This window comes from Miniopterus schreibersii (assembly GCF_964146895.1).
Source record: "Miniopterus schreibersii genome assembly, chromosome: 8".
In the NCBI taxonomy this organism is placed as follows: Eukaryota; Metazoa; Chordata; class Mammalia; order Chiroptera; family Miniopteridae; genus Miniopterus; species Miniopterus schreibersii.
Window position 1 is genome coordinate 76,875,744 of NC_138109.1, and position 26,753 is coordinate 76,902,496.

Here is a 26,753-nt window from a genome sequence, read left to right on the forward strand (position 1 = left end):
ATCAGTTTATTTTGTTCATTAGATTCCACACAGAAGTGAGATCATGTAAAACTGAATTAGGAAGAATCAGAAAACCTGAATAGGCCAACAACCACTGATGAAATTGAAACAGCAATCAAAAAACTCCCAGCAAACAAAAGCCCTGGTATGGATGGCCACACAGGGAAGCCCAACCAAGCACCCTCCTTCTTATTACAGCTATCCCCTTAACATTTCTTGCAATGCTTGTTTGGTGGTGGTAAACTCCTTTAGCCTTTTTTTTTTTTTGTCTGGGAAGCTCTATAATTTACCATCTATTTTGAATTATAGCCTTGCTGGATAGAGAAGCCAAGGTTTCAGATCCTTGTTTTGCATTACCTTGAATACTTCATGCCATTCCCTTCTGGCCTGTAGAGTTTCTGATGTGAAATAAGCTGGAAGCCTTATGGGAGCTCCTTTATAGGTAACAAATTGCTTTTCTCTTATTGCCTTTAAGATTCTTTCTTTGTCTTTAATATTATAATGTGTCTGGATGTGGGCCTCTTTGGGTTCCTCTTGCTTGGGACTTTCTATGCATCCTGAACTTGTGTAACTTTTTCCTTAGGGAAGTTTTCTGCTATTATTCCTTCAAATAATGTAGCCTGCAGGAAATGGTGGATCTCTGGATGCTTTGAGTCTTTGCCTGATCTGCTTCTGGATTCTCTATCCCTTGCTCACTTTCTTCACTTTCTGGAACTCCTATGATGCAAATATTGTTATGTCTCATTTTGTACCATAGCTCTCTTAAAATGTCCTCCTGTTTTTTAATTGTTTATTCTTTTTGGTTCTCTGAATGAGTGACTTTTTTCCACCTTGTCCTCTAATTTGCTTGTCCTCAGCTTCAATAATCTGCTATCTATTCCTTCCAATGTATTCTTTATTTCTGCTATGTCATTCTTCATTTCCTTCATAGTTTCCATATCTTTTTTCATGCTGTTGAGCATCCTTACAATCAGTATTCTGAACTCTATATCTGATCAATTGCTAATCTCCATTTCACTTATCTCTTCTTCTGGAGAATGCTCTTTTTCTTTTATTTGGGGCTTGATTTTGGTCTCCACATTATGGCTGCCTGTTTGGGTCTATTTCTATGTACTAGGTAGATCTGCTAGGACTCCCAGTCTTTTTGGATGGTCTCTGGTGCAGGCCAATGTCAGATGCTGCTTGTGACTGGCCCTGAGTACCCTGTTTGGAGCTATCAGCGATTCACAGCTTGCGGCTCCCTCTGCTTGGGCTGGGTGCACTTGGAAAGGACCAAGATGAGCATCATGGTCTGCTTTTCCTAGCCCAGGGTCCAGAAGCAGATCAGGCAGACTCAAAGCATCCAGAGACCCACCTTTGCCTTCAACAAATAGTCTCTTAATGAGCCTCAGGCTGTAGACTACAGCAAAATTAAATCCACAGTGTAGGGCAAGAGGTTTTCCAACCGGATGGGGCAATTACCCCCCCCTCCTGCCGGGCAAAAGCTGCCTGGATAATAAAGGTGTACCTGAGAAAGATGTCCTCTGCAGTATGGGGGAATAACTCAGCACAGAAATCCAAGCTCTACCCCCAAAACAAGCATCCCTAGATTTTCCTCACTCAGCTCTAGTCCACTCTGTCCTCCCTCCACTGGAGCACAAGGTGAGTGGCTGCACATGAAACTTTGTGCATTGGCCCTTGAATAGGGTGCCTGCATTTCCAGCCACCTCTCCTTGGCAGACAGAAACCCCTGCTACTTTTTACAGTAAAATGTTATATGGGCAACCTTTCTCAGTTCTGGTGCTCTGGGATGGGGAGCCCAGCTTGGGGTTTAGACTCAAGAGTTCTCAGTGGAAACCCCCCAAGGCTGACATATCCCTCCAGAACTTTAAATGCTGCCTGTGGGATCCCTGCCAGCCCTCCCACACCTCTGCACTTCCTACCAGTCTCTATGAGGTCTCCCCTTTACGTCCTTGGTTATGAGGGTGCTCTCCAGCTAGTCTCCATTTGATTAATCAGGATGGTTTTCCTATATTTTAGCTGTAATTTTAGTTTGGTCCTGGGAGCGTGTCAGTGTAGCCTCCACTTAATCTGCTTTCATCTTAGAATCTCCCAAAGCCAAGTGTTTTAGAGGGGAGGTCACTTAATCATGTCTAATGATCTTAACAGATCAAATTAGACCTGGAAGAATGGTACTTCAGCTAGGGAGGAAGAAGAGATTGACAAATCCTTTTCACTGAAAACACAACTACAAAACTTGACAAAGCTGTCAAAAACAACTATTTCAGGGCAAACAATAGCTTGAGAAACATATTCATTAAAAAAGACTGCTGAACTTTAGGTATTAACAGTGGAAGTGGGTGGCCTTGCTACCTGGAGCAGTTCCCCACCACAGCTGACAGCATGGTAGTTCTGTGGGACTGGCCTTGAAAGCCTGAAACTTAGTGTCAAGAAGACTGACTTGATTTAAACCAAATGACAGAAAGCCCATGCCAGAATGGAGGTATAGGCATAAATTTAAAGAAGATCCTGGAAATGAGATAGACATTGAGGAGTTTGCTGAACATTCCACATGTCCCACAGAGTGGACGCTTGAGCGGCTAGCACACAGTAAAACCTAGGGCAGCCCTGTCTGAACTCTAAATGTACTCCCAGACCAAACACAAATCCAATGTAGAGGGTGCCTTATGGGCTCAAGGTGTTTGACTACAACCTTTGACCAAAACATGGCTCACAATAAAATATGCAGACATAGGAGTGACCCATAGAAAGTCAGGTCAAAAAAATAAAGAACTAGGGTAGAGGAATCTAAGCAGAGAAATCAGTGACTACACAATGCAGGGGCAACAAGTTTCCTAGGGTTACATCCAGACAAGCAAATCAAAATGCACACACACACACACACACACACACACACACACACGCATACATTCAACAAAAATAACAAGAAAAAAACCTCAGGGGAAAATAGTATCAAAATTGTGAAGCACACATATAACACCAATAAAGTATGAACCATATTCAGAAATAAATAGTCAATGAAAACTGTCTCTAAGTTTACCCATAACTTGGGTTGACAGAAAAAGATTTCAAGTCAACTACTATAAACATTTTTTAAAATGGGAGAAAACCATGTTTAAAGAACTCAAGGGAAACACGACAATAATGACTCAGGAAATACAAAATAAACTGTCAAAAGAAAACAAAAAAATTCTAGAGTTGAAAAACACAATAACTGAAATGGAAAATTCAGTAGATGGGGTCAACAGTAGATTTGAGATGAGAGAAGAATCAGTGAACTTTTGAGAGATTTAGACTTTATCTAAACTGAAGAACAAAGAGAAAAAAACATTAAGAAAAAAGAGGAATAGAAAAAAATACTTTAATAAATAATGGCTGAAAACATTCCAAATGTGATGAAAAGCAATTATTTAGATTCAAGAAGCTCAACAAAGCTCAACTACTATAAATACAAGGAGTTAAGCCCTAGGCTAAAGACAGAGAAAATTTTGAAACCAGTAGCTTAAATAACAAGTTAGCATGTATAGGGAAACAACAACAAATGGCTGGCTTTTCATCAGAAACACTGGAAAGCACGGGAAATCACATATTCAAAGTACCAAAAGGAAACCAATGAATAATTCTATATCCAGCTAAACTATCCTTCAAAAATGAAGGCAAAATAAAGACATTTCCAAATAAACAATACTGAGAAAATCCATTAACAGCAGAACTGCCTAACAAAAAATACTAAATAAAGTCCTACAGGTTAAAAGGAAAATACTCCAGACAGTAATGCAAAAGGAAGGATGGAAGAACAGTGGGAATAGTAAATACAAAAGACTGGCTGAATATTGTTTCTTTTCTCTACTCAATTTCTTTAAATAAAACAAGATTGTATATAAAAAAATTAGAACAAGGTAATACACCTAACACTAGATATAATATATAGGGTATTCCCCCAAAAAATGTATACATGCACTTTGAATAATTATAAAGGCAGTGGTTAAAACATACTTCATTTTCAAAATTGATCTATAAGCTGTTACAGAGTGTATGCATTTTTGTGTGACACCCAGTATATGACTATAAGCACAAAAGAAGGGGGATAAAATGGAGATACATTGGAGTAAAGGTGATATAACGATTAGAATTAAAGTAGTATTAACCTAAAGTAGATTGTGATAAGTTAAAATACATATTATAATCCTCAGAGCAATCACTAAGAAAATAACTCAAAGATACAGTTTTAAATATCATAGAAATTAATATGGTATAGGCAAAAAATGTTTACCTTAAGAGAAAGACAAAACAATGAGATAAAGAGAAAATTAGTAAATTGAAACAGCTAAATCCAATTCTATCAATAATTACATGAAATATGAAAGAACACTTGCAACAAAAAGCAGAAGTTGTTAGACCAGATTTTAAAAAGCAACTATATTCTATCTACGAAAGACTCATTGTAGTTTCAAAGATGAAAACCTGAACCCTATCAACCAACTCAAGCCTATCTGATATTTACAGAACACTCCATCTTCTTAACAACAGAATACACATTCTTTTCAAGTGCATACAAAATATTTACCACAATAGACCATATTCTAGGCCATAAAACAAGTTTCAATAAATTTGAGAGGATTCAAGACATGCAAAGATTCTCATCTAGACACATAATAGTCAAACTATTTTGGAAATTTTCCAAATCTGACATCGAACAACACCCTTCTAAAAAAATCTCTTATTGGTCAAAGAAAAAAGGGGGAAATTAGAAAATATTTGGAATTGAAACAAAGTGGAAATATATAAAAACTTATGGAATACAACCAATGTAATGTTTAGAGGAAATTTTTTATCTTTAAGCACCAATTCAGAAAAGAAGAAAAAAGCAATAATCTACGCTTTCCACCTTGGGAAACAAAAATAGATCAAATAAAGACCAAATAAAGCCCAAAGCAAGCAGAAGGTAACAAAGCAAAAAAACAATGCAACAGCAAAAACACAAGAACCCAGGAAAAAACAGTATTGAAAAGATCAACAAAACTATTAAACCTTTAGCTATACTGACCAAAAAAGGAAGGCAGAACACAAATTACCAGTATTAGAAATGAAAGAGGCAACATCACTATACACCTGGCCAAAATTAAAAAGACTACAGAAAATGCTATGTATTATGAACAACTAACTCTACGCCAATGAATTAGGCAACTTCAATGAAATGGAGAAATTCCTAGGAAAATATAAATTACCACAACTGACTCAAGAAAAGAAAAAAGAGTATCTTTATAGATTTACAAGTAAATAAATATAGTAACTTAAAGTCTTTCCACAAAGAAAAGCATAGGCTCATATAGCTTCACTTATGAATTGTATAAAATATTTTTAAAAATCCAAAAACAATCCTATACAAAGACTGTCTGAAAAAAGGAAAGACCACTTCCCAACTCATACTGAATACAAAGGCCAGTATTACCCTGATAGTAAAGCAAAAACCACCCCAGAGCAAAGCCAAAGACATAATAAAACCAAAACTAAGAAAAAACTTCTCCAGAACACTATTTCTCGTAAACAGAGATACAAAAATCCCAAACCAAATTCACCAACATATAAACAGGAGATTACACACCATGCTCAGGCAAAAATGCAAGGTTGGTTTCACATCTGAAAATCAACTAATATAATATACCATGTTAATGGAATACAGACAAAAGCCTGTGAATGAAAAAGGGGCTATGTAATAAATCTGACAAGCTCAGTGACTGAAAGTAACCTCACAGAGTGACCTGATCATAAATTCCTAACTGGGCAGGTATAATGGGTGGTTGAGCCCCAGGGCCTATAAATTTCTTAGTAAAAGGTTTACCTTTGCCTTAATTAAGTAAACCCTGTCAATTGTTCTTGTGCATCTAGGTTAACACACCTTTGAAATGTCAGAGTAATCCTTTTCCAGATCCCTGGAAGATGTAACCACCCTCAAAGGAGCAGTTGATCTTACTACCTCTATACCATCTCTATTTACTGCAAATGTTAAAAATTAACTATCCTTTACACACCCATGTAAAAGAATTATGTATTGATCCATTTTTCTTTTTATTCAAAGAGATTTTCCCTCATTGCTTTCTCTTGCCTACCTAATCAATCACCAATAGATGTCATGTAATCTTCCTTACGTTCCCACCATGGATTCCAAATGCATAAAAAGAACTACAGGACTGCCATTCTCCAGTACATTTTTCTCAATCTGAGAGCTTGCTTCTAGGCATGTCCGCAGTTTGGCTCAAATAAACTCTTAGGTTTGAACATCCTTACATTGACGAGCCTCATGATCATCTCAGTGGCCACAGATAAAGTATTTGACAAAATATACTTTTATGACCAAAACTCTCAAAAATCTAAAATTACAAGGAAACTTTCTCAACCTGATAAGGAAATCTACAAAAATCTGAAGCTGAAGTCATTTCCTTAAGTACCTAGAAGCAAGGTGTCCTTTCTTAGCACTCCTACTGCCCATCATACTGTCGGTTTTATGTATTACAAAAAGGTAAATGGATATAGGCTAAAAAGAAAGTAAAACTGTCTTTATTTGTAGATGATATAGACTGTTAACTGATTTGCTTTCTTTAATGGTTTCCTACTGTTCTTGAGTCAATCTAGGTAAGTTACATATTTTCTGGGAAATTGTATTATGAAGTGGGGAAAGAGTGAAGATAGGGAATCTATGAAATTAAGTCAACTTTAACCAAGCTGCTAAAACTATTAATATTATTAATGTTGAGGTATGAGGAAAGACTCCATTATTGTTTTAACTAGCCTGGGAACGTAAACTTTTTTTGAACTTTCCAATCCTGCACCAATGCTTAGATATACATCTGAAGCTCCAGATAACCCTCTGATTACCCTTGAAGGACTCACATATACATCCACGTGACATCCATTATCCAGACTGCCTGACATCTGACTAATAGCTGTTCTGGACCAATCCTAGAGCCAAGAATATAGGACAGATGATTCTCAAGAATGTACTTTTTACTATAAAAACTTTTAACTTTCCTCCTTCTTTGAAACACTTCTGTGTTTTTGCCTAGCTGTGTTCTCATTTTGCAAACTCAAACACCCTTAGATAAATCTTTGTCATTTACTGCTAGCTAAAGCTTCTAGACTCTTTTTGAGTTCATTGAAAAAAGTATTACAGCATCTAACACTTTTGGCACACAACTTTCTGTAGTTTTCTTGTTTTTAAAATACTGTACCTATATATATGATCTCCTTTCTTTCTTACGCCTACTGCAATTTATTTCAATCATCTTTCTCATCCTTTATAAATTCTGTCTCATTTTGTGTCTTTTCAAAGAACTTCTGGGCTTGCATCCTTGGTTTTGGGGTTATTTCCTATTCTTTATTGTACTTTTTTTTTTGTCTTTCAAATTTTCAAAAAGCACAAAATTAGAAATTCAGTTTCTAACTTAATAAATTATGACCAGAGAACATAGTATATAATTTCATATTAATATCTGCTGCTTAAAAAAAGGAATGAGAAAAATATTTACTGCTTGTGGCTTAGTGTGTAGACAACTTTTGAATATGTCTCTTGTACTTTAAAAGGCAGGGTTCTTTATGTTCACTAGCTCAAAGGAAACTCTAACTATGCAAATCTTATAACCTTTCTAATTTCTCTCTGCTTAATCTACTAGTTACATATGGAGGACTCATTTAATAATTCTCACTGACCATAGATCTGAAATTACATCAGCTTTGTCTTCATATTTTAAAGCTATGTTACCAAAAGCAAACAAGTTTAAAATTACTTTAAAAAGAGTACTGTTCTCTTTATCACTATATAATGACAATGTTTGGTCCTTTTTTGCCTTAAATATATTTGTATTGATATTTATTTTGACCATATCCACCTTTCTTTTTTCTTTACCTCTTCTTTCCTATAATCTGTATTATTTTTAGCTTTTTAAAAGTTTAACATGCTTATGTTTTATTAAAATCCAAAGTTACTTCTTTTCTCCCAAATAATAAAAGGCCAAAAGAAAACATTACTCATCACTTATATATCCTTATTGTTAAAAATTTCAGTTGTACCTAATTTATTATGACCAAAATTAGCAACACTATTACTATTATACAACTAATGTGTGTTTACCCGCTATTTCCAATTTCTTTGTTCTTTACCAATTATTTTTTACATTTTATGCCTTTCTGGGTTCAATTTCTTTTTAAAGAACACTTTTTGATGATACTTTTAGCAAGTCTACCAGTGATAAAATTTTCAGTACCTGTCTGCATGAGTGTTCATTTCATTTATTTCTCTTTTAAATGTATCTTTATTGATTTTAGAGAGAGGAAGGGAGAGATAGAAACATCAATGATGAGAGTGACTGATTGGCTGCCTTCTGCACACCCCCTACTGGGGATCGAGCCTGCATGTGCCCTGACCAGGAATTGAACTGCAATATCCTGGATCACAGGTCGATGCTCAACTGCTGAGCCACGCCAGCAGGGCTCATTTCATTTCTTGAATGACATTTTGCATTAGTAAAGTGTCTAGGTTGGCAGCTATTTTCTCAGCTCCATCATCTGGCTTCATTAATTGTGTCCTAGTCTATAGTTGGTGGTACTGTTGGTCCTTTATATGTAATGTCGTTCTCCCTCTGTGCTTTCAAGACCTTCTCCTTTGCCTCTGGTGTTCTGCAGTTTATTCTATCTAGGTCTGGATTTAATTTTGCTTCGGTTTTAGGTGCTTCAACTTGAAGACTTTAAAAAAAAACACCAATCCCGGCCGGGCGTGGCTCAGCGGTAGAGCGTCGACCTAGGATCTAGGCGATCAGGGTTTGATTCCCGGTCAGGACACATGCCCGGGTTGCAGGCCTGATCAATGACTCTCTCATCATTGATGTTCCTATCTCTCTCTCCCCCTCTCCTTTCCTCTCTCTGAAATCAATAAAGATATATTTTTTAAAAAACCAAAAAAAACCCACACCAATAATGATATATTCTTAGCCATTATATTTTCCAATATTATTCACTAATCCCTCTTCTCTCTTCTGAAACACATATTTGACTTAAGTTGGACCTTCTCTGACTTGAGACAAGGCGTTGAGGCCCACATGAGGTAAAGAAGTGGGATCTGAGTTTATCGCAACACAGACATTAGAAACCAAGTCAAATTCTGCATTAAATATTTGTTTTAAAATAGCCATGAAAATTTACAAAAATGTTCCTGTTTTTCCTGACTAATTTAGATGCCTATGACACAAAATGGCTTTCTGGGGAACAACCCTTCACAACCTCACACTTAGGGGAGTTAGCATTTTGCAAGAGGACGGGGTTGCAGGAAAGCCAGGGTCATCTGTAGAAGAGTGCCACTAAACGTAAATAGCAAGCAATATCTAGTTAACTCCTGCTAATTCCTTTGGGAAAATCATTCTTTATGAGAGTAAAACTGACTTTTGTAATCCAAAAAGAACAAGGAATCACTTGACTCTCAATAAAGAGTCCATCTTAAAAAATGTCATGCTCATACCAACAGACACTGTCCAGCTAAGAACTGCCAGGTCTATTGCACCAAATTAAACCAGAGAGTTGCCACAGAACTTCTTTGAAACTATAAATGATGAAATGGTCTAAGAATTATAATCTAAGGAAAAGCCAACTAAGGAACTGTCCTGAAATGAAAACTTTATAGTTAAGCACACTGTCTCACAGAAGTCATTCAAATGTATTAGCTGGCCTGCTCCCATAGGTAGAGAACTTTGAGATCTTTATTTATTAGATCATGTTTACAGCTCTAAGCTGACGTAGTTGAGATAATACTGTTTTTATGGGCATACTACTTATTACTTACTGTGTGTTTTATATTTATATGGAGTAAAAATAACTAGGGTAAGCTGCAACCAGGCAGAGCTGGTGTCTTGGTCATGGGCATAGGCCTAAGCCAAAATCACTGTAAACTGCCCCCCCCCCCTTACCACAAGACACTTAACATTTTCTTTCAAAGCTAATATAGGTACAGACTATTCTAGGGGATCAGAGGTAGTTACAGGAAGGGGGACTTTTTACTTTTCACCCTATAGTGTTTTGTTTGTTTAACACGAGTTGTTAAAACAACAACAGAATAGACCAGGCACACACACAGACCTGCCTGGTAACTCAAGGAGGGCTATCCAGCACTGACAGTTATTTTTGTTTCTGGTTCCCTTACATTCTGTGATTTAACAGAGAATATACACTTTCTGTTGGCTGCTGGATTTCAAGGAGATAGCCAAGATAACTTAAGACTCATGCACCTTATAACCCAGGTGCCTAAATATTTGTTGAGTAGAGTTAAAATTGCTTGGGGACAAATAAGCACCAGGGACCCACTCTGTACTGAGCACATTTAAAGAGAGAGATCTAGAAAAGTCCAATGGCAACAAACCCAACTCAACGTAATAGTTTTCAAGGGCATCAGAAAGCACACCTTTTCTAGCTACTTTCTTTAAAGAGCAATTCCATAAAATTAAAATACTTTCAACATAATATAGAAATTGTTTTACTAATGAAAACATATTCCTGAACATCATTACACAAGCATGGGCTATGTCTTAAGATGCAGGTTTACATTTCCTATCCTACAAGTCTCTTCCTACTACTTGAGAAAAGGTGGGCCATGATGCTCTGGCCCTCTTGGAATCTGATGCAGGGAAGTGCAGCTCAAATATGGACATGAGTCCCAGGCAGTTTTAGCTCGGTGGTTAGAGCATCAGCCCACGAACTGAAGGGTCCCACCCAGGTTCAATTCTGGCCAAGGGCATGTACTTCAGTTGTAGGCTCAATCTCTGGCCCTGTTGAGGGGTGTGTGGGAGGCAACCAATTGATCTGTCTCTCTCACATTGATGTTTCTCCTCTTTCTCTCTCCCTTCCACTCTATCTGAAAAGCAATGGGAAAAATATCCTTGGGTGAGGATTTAAAAAACAAAAAAAACCATGGCCACAGTCTGGGCAACAGTCCCAGCTCAGTCATACAGGTGATAACAAAAACCACTTAGGGATGGGTGACACACCAACCTTCAATAGGGGTTCTGGGGCTAGCCACTAGGTTGGCCCTGAGACAACTATACAAGTCCCATCCCATTTGTACCTTACTGCCTTTCAGGACTGGGTGAACATCCTAAAGGATATTAAACAAAGCATCACTGTATAAGCCATAAATAGATATAACTAGAAAGAATATGTATGTGCTTCAATACATTTTGCTCAAAGCATTACATTTTCCATCGACATTTTTTATTTTTTTTAAATATGTCTTTATTGATTTCAGAGAGAGGAAGGGAGAGGGAGAGAGAGATAGAAACATCAATGATGAGAGAGTCGTCATTGACTGGCTGCCTCCTGCATGCCCCCAACTGCGGATTGAGCCCACAACCTGGGCATGTGCAACCGCGATCTCCTGGATCCTTGGTCGATGCTCAACCGCTGAGCCATGCCCGGCTGGGCTCCACTGACACTTATACGTTTTATATTTTTAGGTCCTCTAGTTCAGAGAAATAACTGTGTTAATGAATTAATCCCTCTCTCTACTATTCTGATTATCAGCAGCAAGCTCTAACTGAATCTCATCACCTATATGCTAACACCTGCATGTTACAATATCATGAGCCATTAACATAAGCTCCAACACAGTTGTTGGAGCACAGGGAGAGAGGGAGGAGTATGGTTGAGAAAAGTGGCAATAATCATCATATGTAGTTTAAAAACTTGTTATTTAGATACCTATAAATTGTATTTGTGTATGTAAGAGTCATATTATGACTCTGGACCTGACAGTCATTCAGAACTGTAGTTTGCTACCTGCACTCACAGTGCAAAGTGTTGAGAGGAATAAGGAGCAAAGAAACAGAAGAGACAGTGCACTGGCAAACAGATACCCTTTCACTAAGCAAGTGTCCAACTTAAATTTTAGAAAAGTGCTCTATAAATGGGGGCATCTAGAAAAACAAAACTATCTCCTAAATAAGGCAGAGTCCCTAAAAATGAAAGTTGCCAAAACTAGCACTAATCAATTATCTAACAACAAAATCCAGAGTAACACTGTCCTTTTATGGACTAGTCACAGATAAGGCAGTCACTATTAAATCAACCTTCCCTTACAGCAGGGGTGGGGAACCTTTTTTCTGCCAAAGGCCATTTGGATATTTGTAATATCATCTGCGGGCTATACAAAATTATCAACTTAAAAATTAGCCTGCTATATTTGGTCAAACATTTAATTAACTCACCCCTAATGTGGTGGCTGGAACTGCTTCTCTGGTGAGGTGTGTGATGTTAGCTGGTACTGATGATGTTGCTACTTGCAACTGCTTTTCCAGGTCTGTGTCGGTCAGTTGGGAGCCCAGTCCACTCTTTGAAATGTTAAGTTTTGAAAAGAACTGCTTGCAGCAGTAAGCTGTTCCAAACACAGATGCATATTTCAATGCATGCCTCCTTAAAGTGGGAAATTCATCACTGCTTATGTAATGTCTATAGTACTTAAGCAGTGGGAGGTAGTTGTGCCCAGCTTTCAGCTCCTTGTCGCTTTGCAGCCGAATGGTTTCGTGTTGTAGGTTATCAGGCACATCAGCTGATTCTACATTGAAAGGTGTAGCAAAGATGTTCAATTCCATTTGTTTACTTTTCACGTCCTTGAATCTTTCATGCCTCAATTAGTTTCACACATTCACAAGTGTATTCAAGTGTCATGGAATGCTTTTGTCCTTCGAGTGGGGAATTGTACTGTTATTCCTTTGGAGCTGCACTTTCCATGACTTAATTTAGCTTCAAATGTTACATGTTTGAAAGCAGGGAGCTGAGAAGCTGGTTGGGGCCTTGCAGTTTGGTGTTCAATTCTGAGAGGTATTTGGTAATGTCCACCACGACGCTAGATCACAACAGCCACTTGCCATCATTGAGTTTCCCGACAGGTTTCCCTCATCTCCATGAACTGCTTGACTTCATCCCACAGTTGGTAAAACCTCATGAGCATGTTTCTGAGACTCAGCCACTACACTTCACAGTGATAAACAAGATCGCTGTCCTCAGAGTCAAGATCATTCAGTAACTACTTAAACTGGTGGCTGTTATAACCCTCCGGTTTTGACAAAATTTATGCATGACCTACTGTTGACACCACATTGTTGAGCCGCAATGACTGTACCCAGAGACTCTTGGTATATGATGCAGTGGCACATAATTAAATCACTTGGATCAAGACTGAGATGATTCAGTCCTTTCTTAAAAAATGCAATTAACCCTTTTTGTGAGCCAACCATGGCTGGAGCTCCATCTGTAGTAAGGTCACTTAACTTTTCAAATATTAGCTCAAGTTTTTTCACTGATAAAATAAATCCTCACCTCTTGTTGTGCCATGCATGGCTTCTGGTGTCAGCAACTCCATAGCAGCCACCATGCACTCTTTCACAAACTCTCCCTCAACATGAGGCCTCAGCTTCTTTTTGATTAGCTCACTCACTACATAACCCATCTGAATAATGTTCTCTCTGTCACAAGGAAGCATAGTGAAAGCAGCTTGTTGTAATTCCAGACTCTGCTGAAGAGCACTGATTTTATCCAGATGCATCTGGCCTCCCAATTCATTGAGTTTAGCATGTTTTGAGCTGTAATGACGCTCCACATTGGCTTTTTTCATTACTGCTAATGCATCGCCACAAACTAGGCACACAGGTTTGCCTTTGACTTCAACAAAAAAATAATCACTTGTCCATTTCTCTTTGAAAGATCAACACTCTGAATTAACTTTTCTTTGTAGCTGCCATTTGTAGGATGTCACACCACTTAAGTTTTAATAACTATCCAGTGTGTATATTGCCAGCGACATGATTATTTTGCTTTGATCGCTGTTCTAATCCTGAATCTTGGATTTGGAATATACACAACGTTCGTATCATCAACTCTTGAGGTCTTTTCTGTGTACTGTAATTTCCTTACTCTTCATCTGAGATTCAGTTTTTGCAAGGGTTGTTGATCGTGGACATGTGGTTAAAGGTTGGATTGGAGTTATTGTCTGTGTCGACAAAGAAGTCAACATCATCATCAATCATCAGAGGCAAGGTAATCAACGTGTCAAGGAATCATCGCATCTCATCTCATCACCGGATTGCCATAGTTTCACTACAGTGTGTTAACACTTTCGCAATGAGTACACTCCCAGCCTGCTTGGCACTGACTGTCCTCTGAGTCATCGCAATACAGGCAGACGGACCTCGGGCAGCCGATGAGAAGCATACGTGTCTGTCAGTAATGCAGTCCTATGTGTCCTGTCTATCCCATAATGGATGTTCCTTGCTAGTCCCTCAAAATTTACGTTATTATGATTCACTTAATATAAATTTATTTGCTATGAAAAAAGCTCTTAGATTTATTGAATTTTGAGTCCAGCCTGCAGTTTCCTTGGCAGGGCCAGGCCAAATGATTCTGCGTGCCTCATACGCCCGCAGGCCAGACATTCCCCACTCTTGCCTTACAGAGAGAATGAATGTAGTAAAGGAACTGGAAGAAAAAGGCTGGAGACCGACACTGGCTCTGCAAGGGGACCGTGGCATAGCCCTACTCATGTCCTCATCTGTAAAGCAAGGGAAACCAACTGGAGGGGTTGAGAAGGTTAAATGAAGTCTATCCTATATTAAGCAATGCACTCAGACATGCCACAAACAACAGGAAGTAATCCAAGGTGACTATCATCAGAAAAATGACTGCACAGAACGACTGTGTAGAACACAGCTCACAGAATTGAGCTCACATATCCAATAAAATTACCACCTGTTGCTACAGTCTACAGAACACACCTCAATTGTGTGACTTCTATTGTGTGACTCACTGAAAACATCATAATATAGAATTCATTAAGGAAAGCATAAGAAGACACTCACCAGCCACCAAACCAAACCAAACCCTTACCATAAAAAACTTAAAAGAAATAATTTATCAGTAAAATATGTAGAAATAAACTCTAACTCTAATACTACTCTGAAAATACTCTAACAAATGAATCACTAGTGCATAAGCCCAGAATAATCTAAGGACATAGCTGGTAACTGGCATTTAATGTACTATTAACATGACAAGTATCAGCATTTACCAAGCACTTATTTGGCAACCACTGTTTTAAATTCATCACATGTGTTAACTCATTTAATTCTCACAAAACTCTATGAGATAAATTATATCGATCATGTCCTTTTTACAGAGGAGAAAATGAGGCAGTCCTAGTTCTAACCTAGACAGTCTAATTCCTAAGAGTATACGCTCCACCTTCACACTGATGGCCTTAAATTTTAAGTCTATATACAAATATTCAAAGAATTCCAACATATCCTTGAATTTAAAAACAACGCAGGTCACAGAAAAACACATACGACATGTATATACAATGCAACAAACAGGGAAATTCCATAGGCAGAGGCTGGCCAGGCTTGGTGTTCACCCCACCAGGCTCTATGTGACCTTGGCAGGCTACTTAGGTTCCACAGCTGGGTAGCTAGATAATAGCAGTACTTACCCTCAGAGAGTTCCTGTGAGAAGTAACTGATGTGTGTAGGTGTATAAAGCACTTTGGTGACTTAATTTATGTTAGCCATTATTACATATTAAGAAGATAACTGGGAAGAATGATCAATAAAACAAACAGTGGGGAGGTTCCAGTCTGACTCTTAAGATTTTACATGAGTTTCCTCACCCTTGGTGTAACTTACTTTTACTGCTTGAATTTTCTATGTATGTTTTTTTAAATCCAAAAATCAAAGCTATTTTTATTTGAAAGAAGGAGGGAGAAAAAAGTCTTACTTTGGGCAAGAAGCATATTTTGAGATAAAAGGATCAGAAAAGAAAGTGAATGAATGAAGCTCCTAGTTAAAATTTTCACATTGAGGAATAAAGCACAGCCCTGGTCAGTATGACTCAGTGGGTTGGAGCGTAGTGACGTGCACCGAAGGGTCATGGGTTTGATTCCCTGTTAGGGTACATGCCCAGGTTGCTGGTTTGGTCCCACTGGGGTCCATATGGAGGCAAGCAATCGATGTTCCTCTCTCTCTAAAAATCAGTAAAAAATATATCCTCGGGTGAGGCTTTAAATAAATAAATAAATAAATAAAGTACAATTTTGAAGGACATGAAAAACAGTAAAGGATGCAAGGAGCCTTGAGCTAGAGTAATGTGTAAGATTAAGTAAATGGGACGAGCCAATTCATGCAGTTGACAAATCTTTACACTGAATGGATGTAAAATCTGTATCTTGAAATCATGCTATTTCACAAGAGAGGTGGTCTTTTTTTTTTAAACAGGCACAATGACAGAAGTATCAACAAAAGAGGACTGAATTTCTTCAAAAAGAGTTCAAGGAGAAGCAACAAACATCAGAGAATCCCTGTAAAGTTAGATGAAGGGCTTGGGATAAGCCTTAACAGGACTTTTTGAGAAGCAAAAGAAGAAGAAAAAAAGTTCTTGAATCCAATGACAGATTTTATTTAAAAAGATAAAAGGAATCAGTAAAAAACAACTGTGATAAATCATCCTCCAAGATTTATCAATCAGACGACTTTTAGAAAGCATTCACGCATATCAAACAAGCAAAAAATAAAAAAAAAAATCTAAACACACTACCCCCTAATTTAAAGGGACTAGAAGGGCTAACAAAGCTGCAAAGAAGGGAGAGTTAACAGAAAAAATAGTCTGTTAAAAGTCCACTGGACCTATTTTTCAGGAATCTTTAGCTAGTTTAGCCCCAAGTAGAGAGTAATGTTTACAGGAGCTTTTAAATTAAATATTTAGTCTCATATATGTGAAACTATATTATACATATGAAGATTTTCATGATAAATTTGGATACTTCTGAGATACTATTAGGAGAAAAAAATTTTTTTCAGTACAATATTTTATTTCTCATGTTCTGGAGATGGATGGTGGTGACAGCTGCATAACAATGTAAATGTTCTTAATGTCACTCAACTGTACACATAAAAATGGTTAAGATGGCAAATATGATGTATATTTTTGCCATAATTTTTTAAATTGTCTTTAACTGGAAAAGACCATATATTATTACAATGAACCACATATGACTGCTGAGAGGGAGAAAAGGTGATTTGCTGTTAAGTTCATTTTTCTCTCAACTCAATGTTCTTCTCCTGGGTGGCTGAGAAAGGAACTGTCAAGAATTTAGCCCCACATGAAACCATATAGTACTGCCATAGACAAATCACATCTATACTTGTCAAAAAAGGTTTAGGGTTTTCTCTTTCAAACTACAATGAGGAAATGTTTGAAAATTATAAATTAAGCTCCTGATGCCCACTCCCAACCAACCTCACCTGCAGCCTTCCCCCATCCCGGTTCCCAGCTAGGCCAACAACTTCTCTCCTGGTTGGTGTCAATTCCAGCTCTTTTTTCTCTCTTACAACTGCATCCAGCCTTTCCAAATCCAAAGCACCACAGCCATCATTCTGGTCCATTTCACCATCTGTCTCCCTGCTTCTGCCCTTGACACCCTCAGAAGTTATCCAGCTTAAGTCCTCCAATTATGCCCCCTCATGCCTCTCCCAAAACCGGGGGGGGGGGGGCGCATGGCTCTTTCCACTTTCTCACTTAGGGCCTTTGCAGTTCCTGTTGTCTCCCCCTCTTAAGTCCTTTCCTTGAATATGTGATAGTTAACTCCCTCACTTCCTTCAGGTTTTTACTCAAGTCACTTTCTCAACAAGGTTGATACTCAAGCTATGCTACCTAAAATTTCAAACTCTATCCCTTCTTCCCTTTATTTTTTTATCCTTGGCATTTACCAAAATCTGACAGAGTACTCATTTTATTTTATAATCTTGTTTGTTGACTATCTCCTCTACTAAAAGGGAGGAGCTTTTATTTTGTTCACTGCTATACCCTATACCCTGGATGCATGCTCATGAGCATGTGAGATCCCTATAATCTATATGAATACGGTGGTTCAGACCTCAGTACTCTTAATCTGCCAGAATTAAATTAAACTCATTTTTTCTAACTGTCCAAGGTAAGCATTTGGCCAGGCCCAAACTGCCCTTCTTAGCAACAAAAGGACAATGAGCACAAAAACTCTGTCTGGGCTGCCAGTAATAAGTCAGAACTTACCTTTTAAGTATATATATGCTAAATGGGACAGGATTTCACCTGCTGGTCTTGGAACCACTTTTCTACTAACGAGAGGCCATAAGACTGCCTGGCATTTTATTCCAGGTGGCTTAGCATCTCACCATTTGAGAACACTTACCATATTATAAGACTTGGCATGTTTATTTTTTCTCTGAAAACACTTCTAAAATGAGAGCACAATACCCTTAAGCCAAGTGAGGACACAATGAGAAGATTTCTATGAATCAAATGCCAAATCTGCCGATGCTTTGATTTTGGGCTTCCCGGCCTCCAAAACTGTGAGAAATAAATGTTTTTTGTTCACAAGTAAAAAATAATTAATTATAATAGATAATTTTTTAAAATGAGAGCACACATAAGGGCCTATGTCATTTCATCAAATGAAATGACTCATTAGAGGCCTACATGGTTCTCAGTTCTTTGTATCGGAAAGAACCTTCATGTTAAAACAGTGAGGTCTCATGGAATAAATATATAACTAAGTATCAAGTTGCATAAAATCACATAAAAAGGGTGACATGAACTGGGGATGCTGAGTTTTCAGAAAAATTGGAATAAGGAGGAAACATGTCTTGAAAAAGATAAGCCCTCAGCTGTGCCATGCAAGACGCTATCACTTGGATTAAATAAGAGTCCAAGAGACAATTCCAGTGAGGAAGAGAAAATAGTCTGCTCAAATGTATAATAGGTCCAATGTGTTGACAATGAACAATTAACAGCTTATTTGTTGGCTGGAAGAATAGGGATACAGAGATGGGTAAAGAACAGCTCTGCCATCCAGTGGCCTCCTCCTGGAAGGGGGCCATGTGGCACACAGTGGGCTGTAACTTAGGAAACACTTCAGTGAAGCACATAGAGAGCAGGGACACAAAATCAGGAAAACACATTTCCAGGAGATGCTTATCTGTGCTGACTTTTTAAAAGAATAAAAATAAAAATGGGAGGATTCCAAGGTGATGAACCAAGAGTGAGCATCAAACAGGGGCTCTGGGAACTGCAAGCTGTTCTGTACCTACAGATGTTGAGTAGAGAGGCCCAGCGCTGGCTCAGGGGACAAACCCTTAAGTGCCAGTGTGCCACGCAAGAGGCTGCAGTTTATCCTATAAGCAAGTGATATTTGCCTAAGAAAGAAAGAAGAGCCCAGACAGGCATGGCTCAGCGGTTGAGCATCGACCTAGGATCCAGGAGATCGGGATTCGATTCCTGATAAGGGCACATGCCCGGGTTGCGGGCTGCAGGGAATCAATGACTCTCTCGTCACTGATGTTTCTCTCTCTCTCCCTCTCCCACCCCTTCTTCTCTCTGAAATCAATAAAGATATATTTTTTTAAGAAAAGAAAAAAGAAGGAAGGAAGGAAGGGAAAGAGGAGAGGGGAGGAGAGGAAAGACTCCTCTGATAAAAATATGGGTATTGGAAGGAAGAAGGCAGGCGACCAAGTCAATGGCATAATCAAGAAGGGTTTGAAGCAAGAAAGTCAAGCTGATTAGTGAATGAGTTCAAGGGCTCCTTTAGCGCTATCCTTGGTACTACAAGGGGGATGGGGTAATATGACCGGAACTTGATTGGTAACATGGGCTTGGAGGCCTAGGAGCTGGAAGCCTAAATTCAGATGCAGGCTTTGCCATTTAACAGCTGGTTCCGGGGAAGTCACATAGCCCTCTCTTCTCCTCTCTGAGCTTTGCTGTGCTAATTTTACAGAAGAAAATAAAAATACCTGTCCTCAGGCAGGGCTGGTTTGAAGTTTGAATTTGGTAGTACCTGACATACATTACAGGGCTTCCACTGGCTAAAAACTGGACAACCCTAACAACAACAAAATGACTGTATTGAAGTCACTGAATAAAAATCAAAAGCCCCCAAATTTTTAAAAACACTCACTTATCATTAATGAAGGTAACTTTTACATCAGATTTAAACTTTGAAACTTGATAAAAAGAATTAAGCCCTGCCTTTCTAGGAAGAACTGTTAACCCCCGCTGAAAGAAAGCTTTTCTATACAAAATAATTCCACCAACTAAATATATAAGAAATGACAGAATTAGAAAATCATCACATTGTAACACTCACTGAAGATTCAGCAAGGACTGTCAGTGGGTGCTAAGTTCGCATGTTCAAACGTTAATGGAAATGGGATTTTCGCCTGGTGCCAATTATCTAAGATCAGAGAGAAATGTATGCCTTCATAATATACACTCCTACCGCACAAGGAGAACTACACCTTTCCAAGGGCAGAGACTGTCCACTATGGTAAAATGCTCATGCTTCTTCCAGGAAAAACCTTCAGCTATAACAATGATAGCTGCCCTGGCGGGTTTTGTTCAGTGGTTAGAATGTTGGACTGCCAACAGAAGGGTCTCGGGTTTGATTCCTGGTAAAAGGCAAGTACCTAGGTTGCAGGTTTGATCCCCGACCCAGTCAGGGCACATTCAGGAGGCAACCAATTGATGTGTCGCTCACATCAAAGTTTCTCTCTCTCTCTCTCAATCCCCCTCTCTCCTCCTGCACCCAACCTCTCTCCCCCTCCCTTCCACTTTCTAAAAAAAAAAAACACAAAAAAAAAACAATGGAAAAAAAATATCCTTGGGTGAAGATTAACAATAAGTAAATAAACAGATAAATAAATGAAACTTTTAAAAAATGATAGCTAATAAGAATCAAGCACTTCATATATCTAAGTGCCAAGCATTGGGTTAAGTCTTTAATACGGATCACCTCACTTAAAAGTCCCACAATCCTCATATCCATTTAGCTAAGAAAACTAAAGGTACAGAGAAGGTAAGTGACTTGTCTAAGGTTAAGAAATTAGAAACAGAGCTCTCAGTGGTGGTCGAAAATTACTTTCTAGCAAATATGAAGTCCTCTTGCTTTGAAAGTAAACAATGAGTCACCCTGTAAGAACTATGTCCACCCATCTAAGTGCCGTCATTGTCATCCAGAGTTATCTCCCCAAAACGTAGTATCAGGATTCTGTTTGAGTCAATGGGTTCACAGTACTTGCTGCCCCAAACCTTTAAGTGTGATAAAATTAAATCACAAATCCTAGTCAGCCAGTCTTAACAAGCCATAAACCAAAGTACTCAGTCTTAATTAGTCATTATGACAATATTTGATAGCTATTATTTTTCCTCTGGTAAGCAAAAGCTTTTTTCTTTAAAAATCAGCAGGATTTTCTACTTGTTAGTTCAATAAAGAACATTGCATTGCCTAGCAACACAGATTATTCATTTTTTCAAATAATGTTTTAACTCCTGAATATTTTTATTAAGTATTCAAATTATTTGTATCACTCCCTCTCCAAGCTCCCAAAGGGAGAACTATTTACCTCATTTAGCAGTCAGCATTTCATCAACTTAGCTAAATTCTAGTGTGTGGTTTTCATAATCTGACTAACTGCTTTCAATTATCAAATGACATACTTCACTTCTATTTCCTGATTTAGACTGTCATTACAAAATTTATTATATACAGTATTTTCATTGAACACCGTTATAAACTTATAGCTACAGAATTTTTATAAAGAAAAAAACTCCACTATTTTTAAAATTGATATTTACAAAACAAATTACTATTTTAAGTGGTCCCAAAACCATTAATGGAAAATAAGTCACATTGCATTTCTTTATCACAACATTTACTAAAATATAAACTATTAAAATATAAGCTTTTCTGATTAATTGACAAAGGGTCATCAAGCTGAACTTTCTAATAAAATAACATATAGCAATTGTGAGAGGTATACCAAACCATACATCTCTAACTATATCGCAACCAGAATGAACAGATTTTTTTTTGGGGGGGGGGGTGTCCTATTTAAAATCTCTAGCTCCTAGCACACAGACAATGAATAAATATCTGCTGAATTAATCAAGGAATGAATTATGACAATGGCATTTAACTTGTAGTTTTACTGTGAAGATTCAATAAGCTAATACTAAAGAAAAAAAAGGTTAACAGCTATCATCATACGCACTATTTATAAGGCCTTTCTACTATTAATATTCCTTTTACGCACACAATCCTATCCAATAGGTGGAACATGTATTGTTTTTACCAATTTATTCATGAAAACACAGGTTCCAGGGTTAAATGACTGACCTGAAGTCGTCCAGCCAATATACTCTACGTAGTGGCAGAGCAGAGACTGTGGCCTCTTCTGTCCTCATCTCCCCAGTCCCATCCCCTTTTTCCCTCTTTTGTTTCCTACTGAGCTCTAAGCACCATTCTCAGTGCCCCTCCTCCTGTTTCTAGTTTTTACTTCTTGATCCTGTTGAGTCTCCATGTGAGCTTCATGAGGGCAGGGAGTTCATCTGTTTTGTTTCCTGCTGCAATCCCTTGAACTTTTAAGTGTCTGACACATAGCAGATGCAAAATACAGAGGTGGATAAAAGGTTTACAGTTGTGAGTACACAAAACAATTTATTCTTCTATTATTAACTGTTGTATTATTTTCCATGGGAACAACTGTAAACCTACTTTTGCCCACCCTGTAAATAGGCTTTATCTATTTATCTGGGAAAAGGATTTTGTTCTGGCATGACCAATTTTACCATTTGGGGGAAATTTTATATTAAAAAAATAAATGAATTAGACAAAGCTCTTTGAACAGTGACGTTCTGTTCAAAAGCAATGAAGTTGAGAAAAAAATGAGAACATTTAAGAAATAACACTTTTTTTAAATGGCTACCCCAAATAAATTTTTAAGTACCATACCATGCAGAGAACACTTAAGATTTTTACGAATCTTTGAAAAAAATACTGCATAAATATCATGCTGCTCAGTATTGACCTTACTTTCTATAGCTTCCTGTTTATAATTCTGTTACCCTCAAAAAGCATTTGCACTTGGCAGAAAATCACTAATGTATGCCTCCACAAGACTCGTTTTACCAAAAATCAGTATTACCGGTTTACTAACTGGCCTATCACTCATAGTTTTAACAAAATTCAACACCATTACAAAGCCCCTCACCCATAAAGTGGTGCTTTACCTAACTGTTGATTTCAAAAAACAGTAATACTTGACTAGGGGAGTTTAAAAGATTAAGGACTAAGGCAAAGAGAGTTTTATCTAGATGTACCGAAATAAGTCAGGACACTTATACAGACTTTTCTACGGTAAACATAATTAAATCTAAAATGTGATCAATAAAAAGAATTAACACAAGTTAATGACAACTGGGGCCTAATATATTAAAGTACTATCTTTTTCATCTTTGCAGTTACACAAGAAATGTTTGGAAAAATTAGTAAAATATTATTAAACAAAGGAAACAATAGGCTTCAAATATCCTACATATGCAATCTTCTGCCCCTTTCCTATATCACCTTCACAAAAGAGCTGGCCAAACTACATGGGTGTCCTAAGAGGCTTCAGAGAGAAGCCTCAGGCAGCAACCACCCAAAACTGTCATCCATACAACTGAGGCTTAAGAGTGTTGTTGACAGCACTTAGAGCATTCTAAAAAATCAAAGACAGACTAAAACACTAACCATTAGGAAGCTATAAACAGCTACACAACTATAACTGTCCTGTGCTATTTATCAGTCTCCAGAAAGAATTTCCCTCCTGATCCAAATATCTGCCTTTTCATAGAACTGAATGAAAAAATTCAGGTCAGCTGCTCACGATGGGATTCTTTCCTGCCCTGAAGACCTTCACTGTTGTTCTAAACAAGAAGCTGTGCACTGTTCTCACATGCAGGCTCATTTATGTATTTGTCAGAAGAGAACATTTTTGTTCTTTGTGCTCAAGGAGGCAGCGGAGCAGCCTCCCCAAAGATGCAGCTCTTTGTGAAGATCCTGGCTGGCAAGACCATCACCACTGAGCTTGAACCCAGTGACACTACTGAGAATGTCAAAGCTAAAATCCAAGACAAGGATGCTGTCTGAGGACAGGATCTCTGTGCTGCTATGCTGGACTCCGGGCTAAGAGACAGCTAGAGTCTCTGCCACCATAAGCTTTTGCCTAGTGGTCCACCCACATCAAGTTCTGCATGGAGATGGCAGACGATCATGGAGATACTTGGGAAAACCAGCCAGCAGGAGCCAGCAGCCCAGGGCCGTGTGATGTTTCCTCACAATAAGACTGAGTTACAGAGTGATGTCAGAGGAAGTAACAGTGTGAGAGATCCCCTTGGCCTCATCCCCTGAAATTTCAACAAGTTAACCTACTATAATTCAACAAAGAATTCACTACTCAATACAGAAGCACGCCTGAGAGACCCATGCACTGAAACACCTAAATGTGGACAACGGTGAATAAGCAGGAAGACAATAAGAGAGGAAAGCTAGGATGGCCTGCAGATGCAACCCTGCAGCCTGGAGCTCGCGGTGTGGCCGGGAGAGGGGAGGAAGCCGTGATAGCAGGCGCATCCTTAGGGCAGGAAGAATAGAGAGCTGCAGGGGGTAGTCCAGGAGGGCGAGCAGAGTGAACAGTGACTGAGCCAACAGATGCCTGACAGAGCGAGGGGTTTTGCAGCGCAGCTATCCACTGTCGGGTGGGGGTGTTTCTGACAAAGAAATGGAACCACAGAGCCCTGTCACCTCTTGGACTCCCCAAACTCACCTCCGCAGCCCTTGGTGTCGGATTGAGGAACATTTTATCTGTAAACCAAGAGATACTGCAGTGAAACCACTGAGTCCCTCTTTGGCTGATCCCCAGGTTCGGTGCTTGGTGCTGGACCCAACAGAGGTCTGGGGTCCAGGGTCACCATTACGGTGAGGGAAAAAAAACAAAACCCCACCCCCAAGCAGCAGCGCTGCTGTACTGTCCAACAGAAGCCCCTGGAGGTCAAGTCTGGGAGATCACAGAGGTAAAAAAATCTTGCAATTCAGCACCATCTACTGGAAAATAGTAGAAAGAACTCTTCAGAGAACGCTGCTATAGGACTATTAATGCCTAGACAAAGAAGAGGAGCAAATACCATAAATAACCATGAAAACGAGGATGATCAGGAAGAAAATGAAAAATCCCCAGAAAGCAAGCTGGAACACATGAAAATATGTGACATAAATGACAGAGATTTCAAGATTGCAGTTCTGAAAAATACTGAATGAGATGCAAGAAAATACACACAATTCAATACACCCAAAAAACAAATCAATGAACAAATTCAGGTACTTCACCAAAGAGATTAAAACTTTCAAAGAGAACCAATTAGCCTAGCCCATCTGGCGTGGCTCAGCACTTCAGCAATGACTTATGATTCAGAAGATCGTGGTTAGATTCCCGCTCAGGGCACAGGCCTGGGTTGTGGGCTCGATCCCTGACAGGGGTCGTGCAGGAGGCAGCCAATCAATGACTCTTTCTCATCGCTGATGTTTCTCTCTCTCCCTCTCTCTCAAATCAATAAAAATAAAAAAATTGTAAAAAAGATACAAAGACAAATGAGAATGATAACACAACATATCAAAACTTTTGGGAGGCAAAAAAAGCAGTAATAAGAGGGAAATCTGTATCATAACAGGCCTATTTTTTTAAAAAAGAGAAATCCCAAGTAAACAACCTAACATCACCTTTTAATTTTTATTTTTAATCCTCACCTGAGGATATTTTTTTTCCATTGCTTTTCAGAGAGTAAGGGGGGGAGAAAGAGAGCGAGAGAGAAAAACATCAATTTGAGAGAGACACCTCACATCGATTGGTTGCCTCCTGCACATGACCCAACTGGGGCCAGGGATTGAGCCTGCAACCAAGATATGTGCCCTTGGCTGGAATCAAACCCAGGGCCCTTCAGTCCACAGGCTGACGCTCTAATCACTGAGCCAAACCAGCGAGGGCCTAACATCACATCTTGAAGAACTAGAAAAAGGAGAACAAAAGCAATTCAAAGTCAGAAGAAAGGAAATCATTAAAATTAGAGAACTGAATGAAAAAGAGAACAAAAAGACTACCAAAAAAACCCCACAAAGAGCTAGTTCTTTGAAAAGATTAATAAAATTTCCCTGGCTAGACTCACTGAGGAAAAAAGAGAAAAGACCCATATAACAAAACCGGAAATGAGAGAAAAAACACAACAGACATCATAGATATACAAAGGATCATACTAGAATATTATGAAAGACTATATGCCACCAAATTCAGTAACCTACAAGAAATGGGTAAGTTCCTAGAAACATATAAACTTCCTAGACTAAATCATGAAAAACTGGAAAATCTAAAGAGACTGATTAGCAGCAAGGAAATTGAAACCACCATCAAAAACCTCCCAAAAAATAAAAGTCCAGGACCAGATGGCTTTACCAGTGATTCTACCAAACACTGAAAACCTATCCTTATCAAACTCTTCCAAAAAATTGAAGAGGTAACACTTCCTAACACATTTTGAGGCCAATATAACCCTGATACCAAAACCTGGCAAGGATAGCACAACAATAAGAGAACTACAGACCAATACCTCTCCCAGATGTAAAAATCCTAAACAAAATACTAACAAACTGAATACAGCAGTACATCAAAAAAATAATACATCATGATCAAGTGGAGTTCATTCCAGGGACAAAAGGATAGCTCAACATATGCAAATCAATCAATATAATACACCACATTAACAAAAGAAAGGATAAAAATCATATCAATAGGTGTAGAAAAAGCATTTGATAAGATACAAAATCCATTTAC

At 38.4% G+C, this 26,753-nt stretch overlaps 1 protein-coding gene across 2 annotated transcripts in view; it reads right to left on the reverse strand.

Moving 5' to 3' along the window:
- Nucleotides 1–26,753, reverse strand: part of CDYL (chromodomain Y like) — a 153,986-nt gene that overhangs the window by 89,831 nt on the left and 37,402 nt on the right. The window contains exon 1 of one of the 2 annotated variants that reach the window (XM_081145527.1): nt 12,243–13,165. The exons of the other annotated variant lie outside the window; for it this stretch is intronic. Within the exon in view, the coding sequence (XP_081001653.1) occupies nt 12,243–12,626 (384 nt within the window). The 5' untranslated portion in view covers nt 12,627–13,165. Of the gene's footprint in view, nt 1–12,242; nt 13,166–26,753 lie in introns of those variants that run through there. 2 annotated transcript variants of the gene reach the window in all.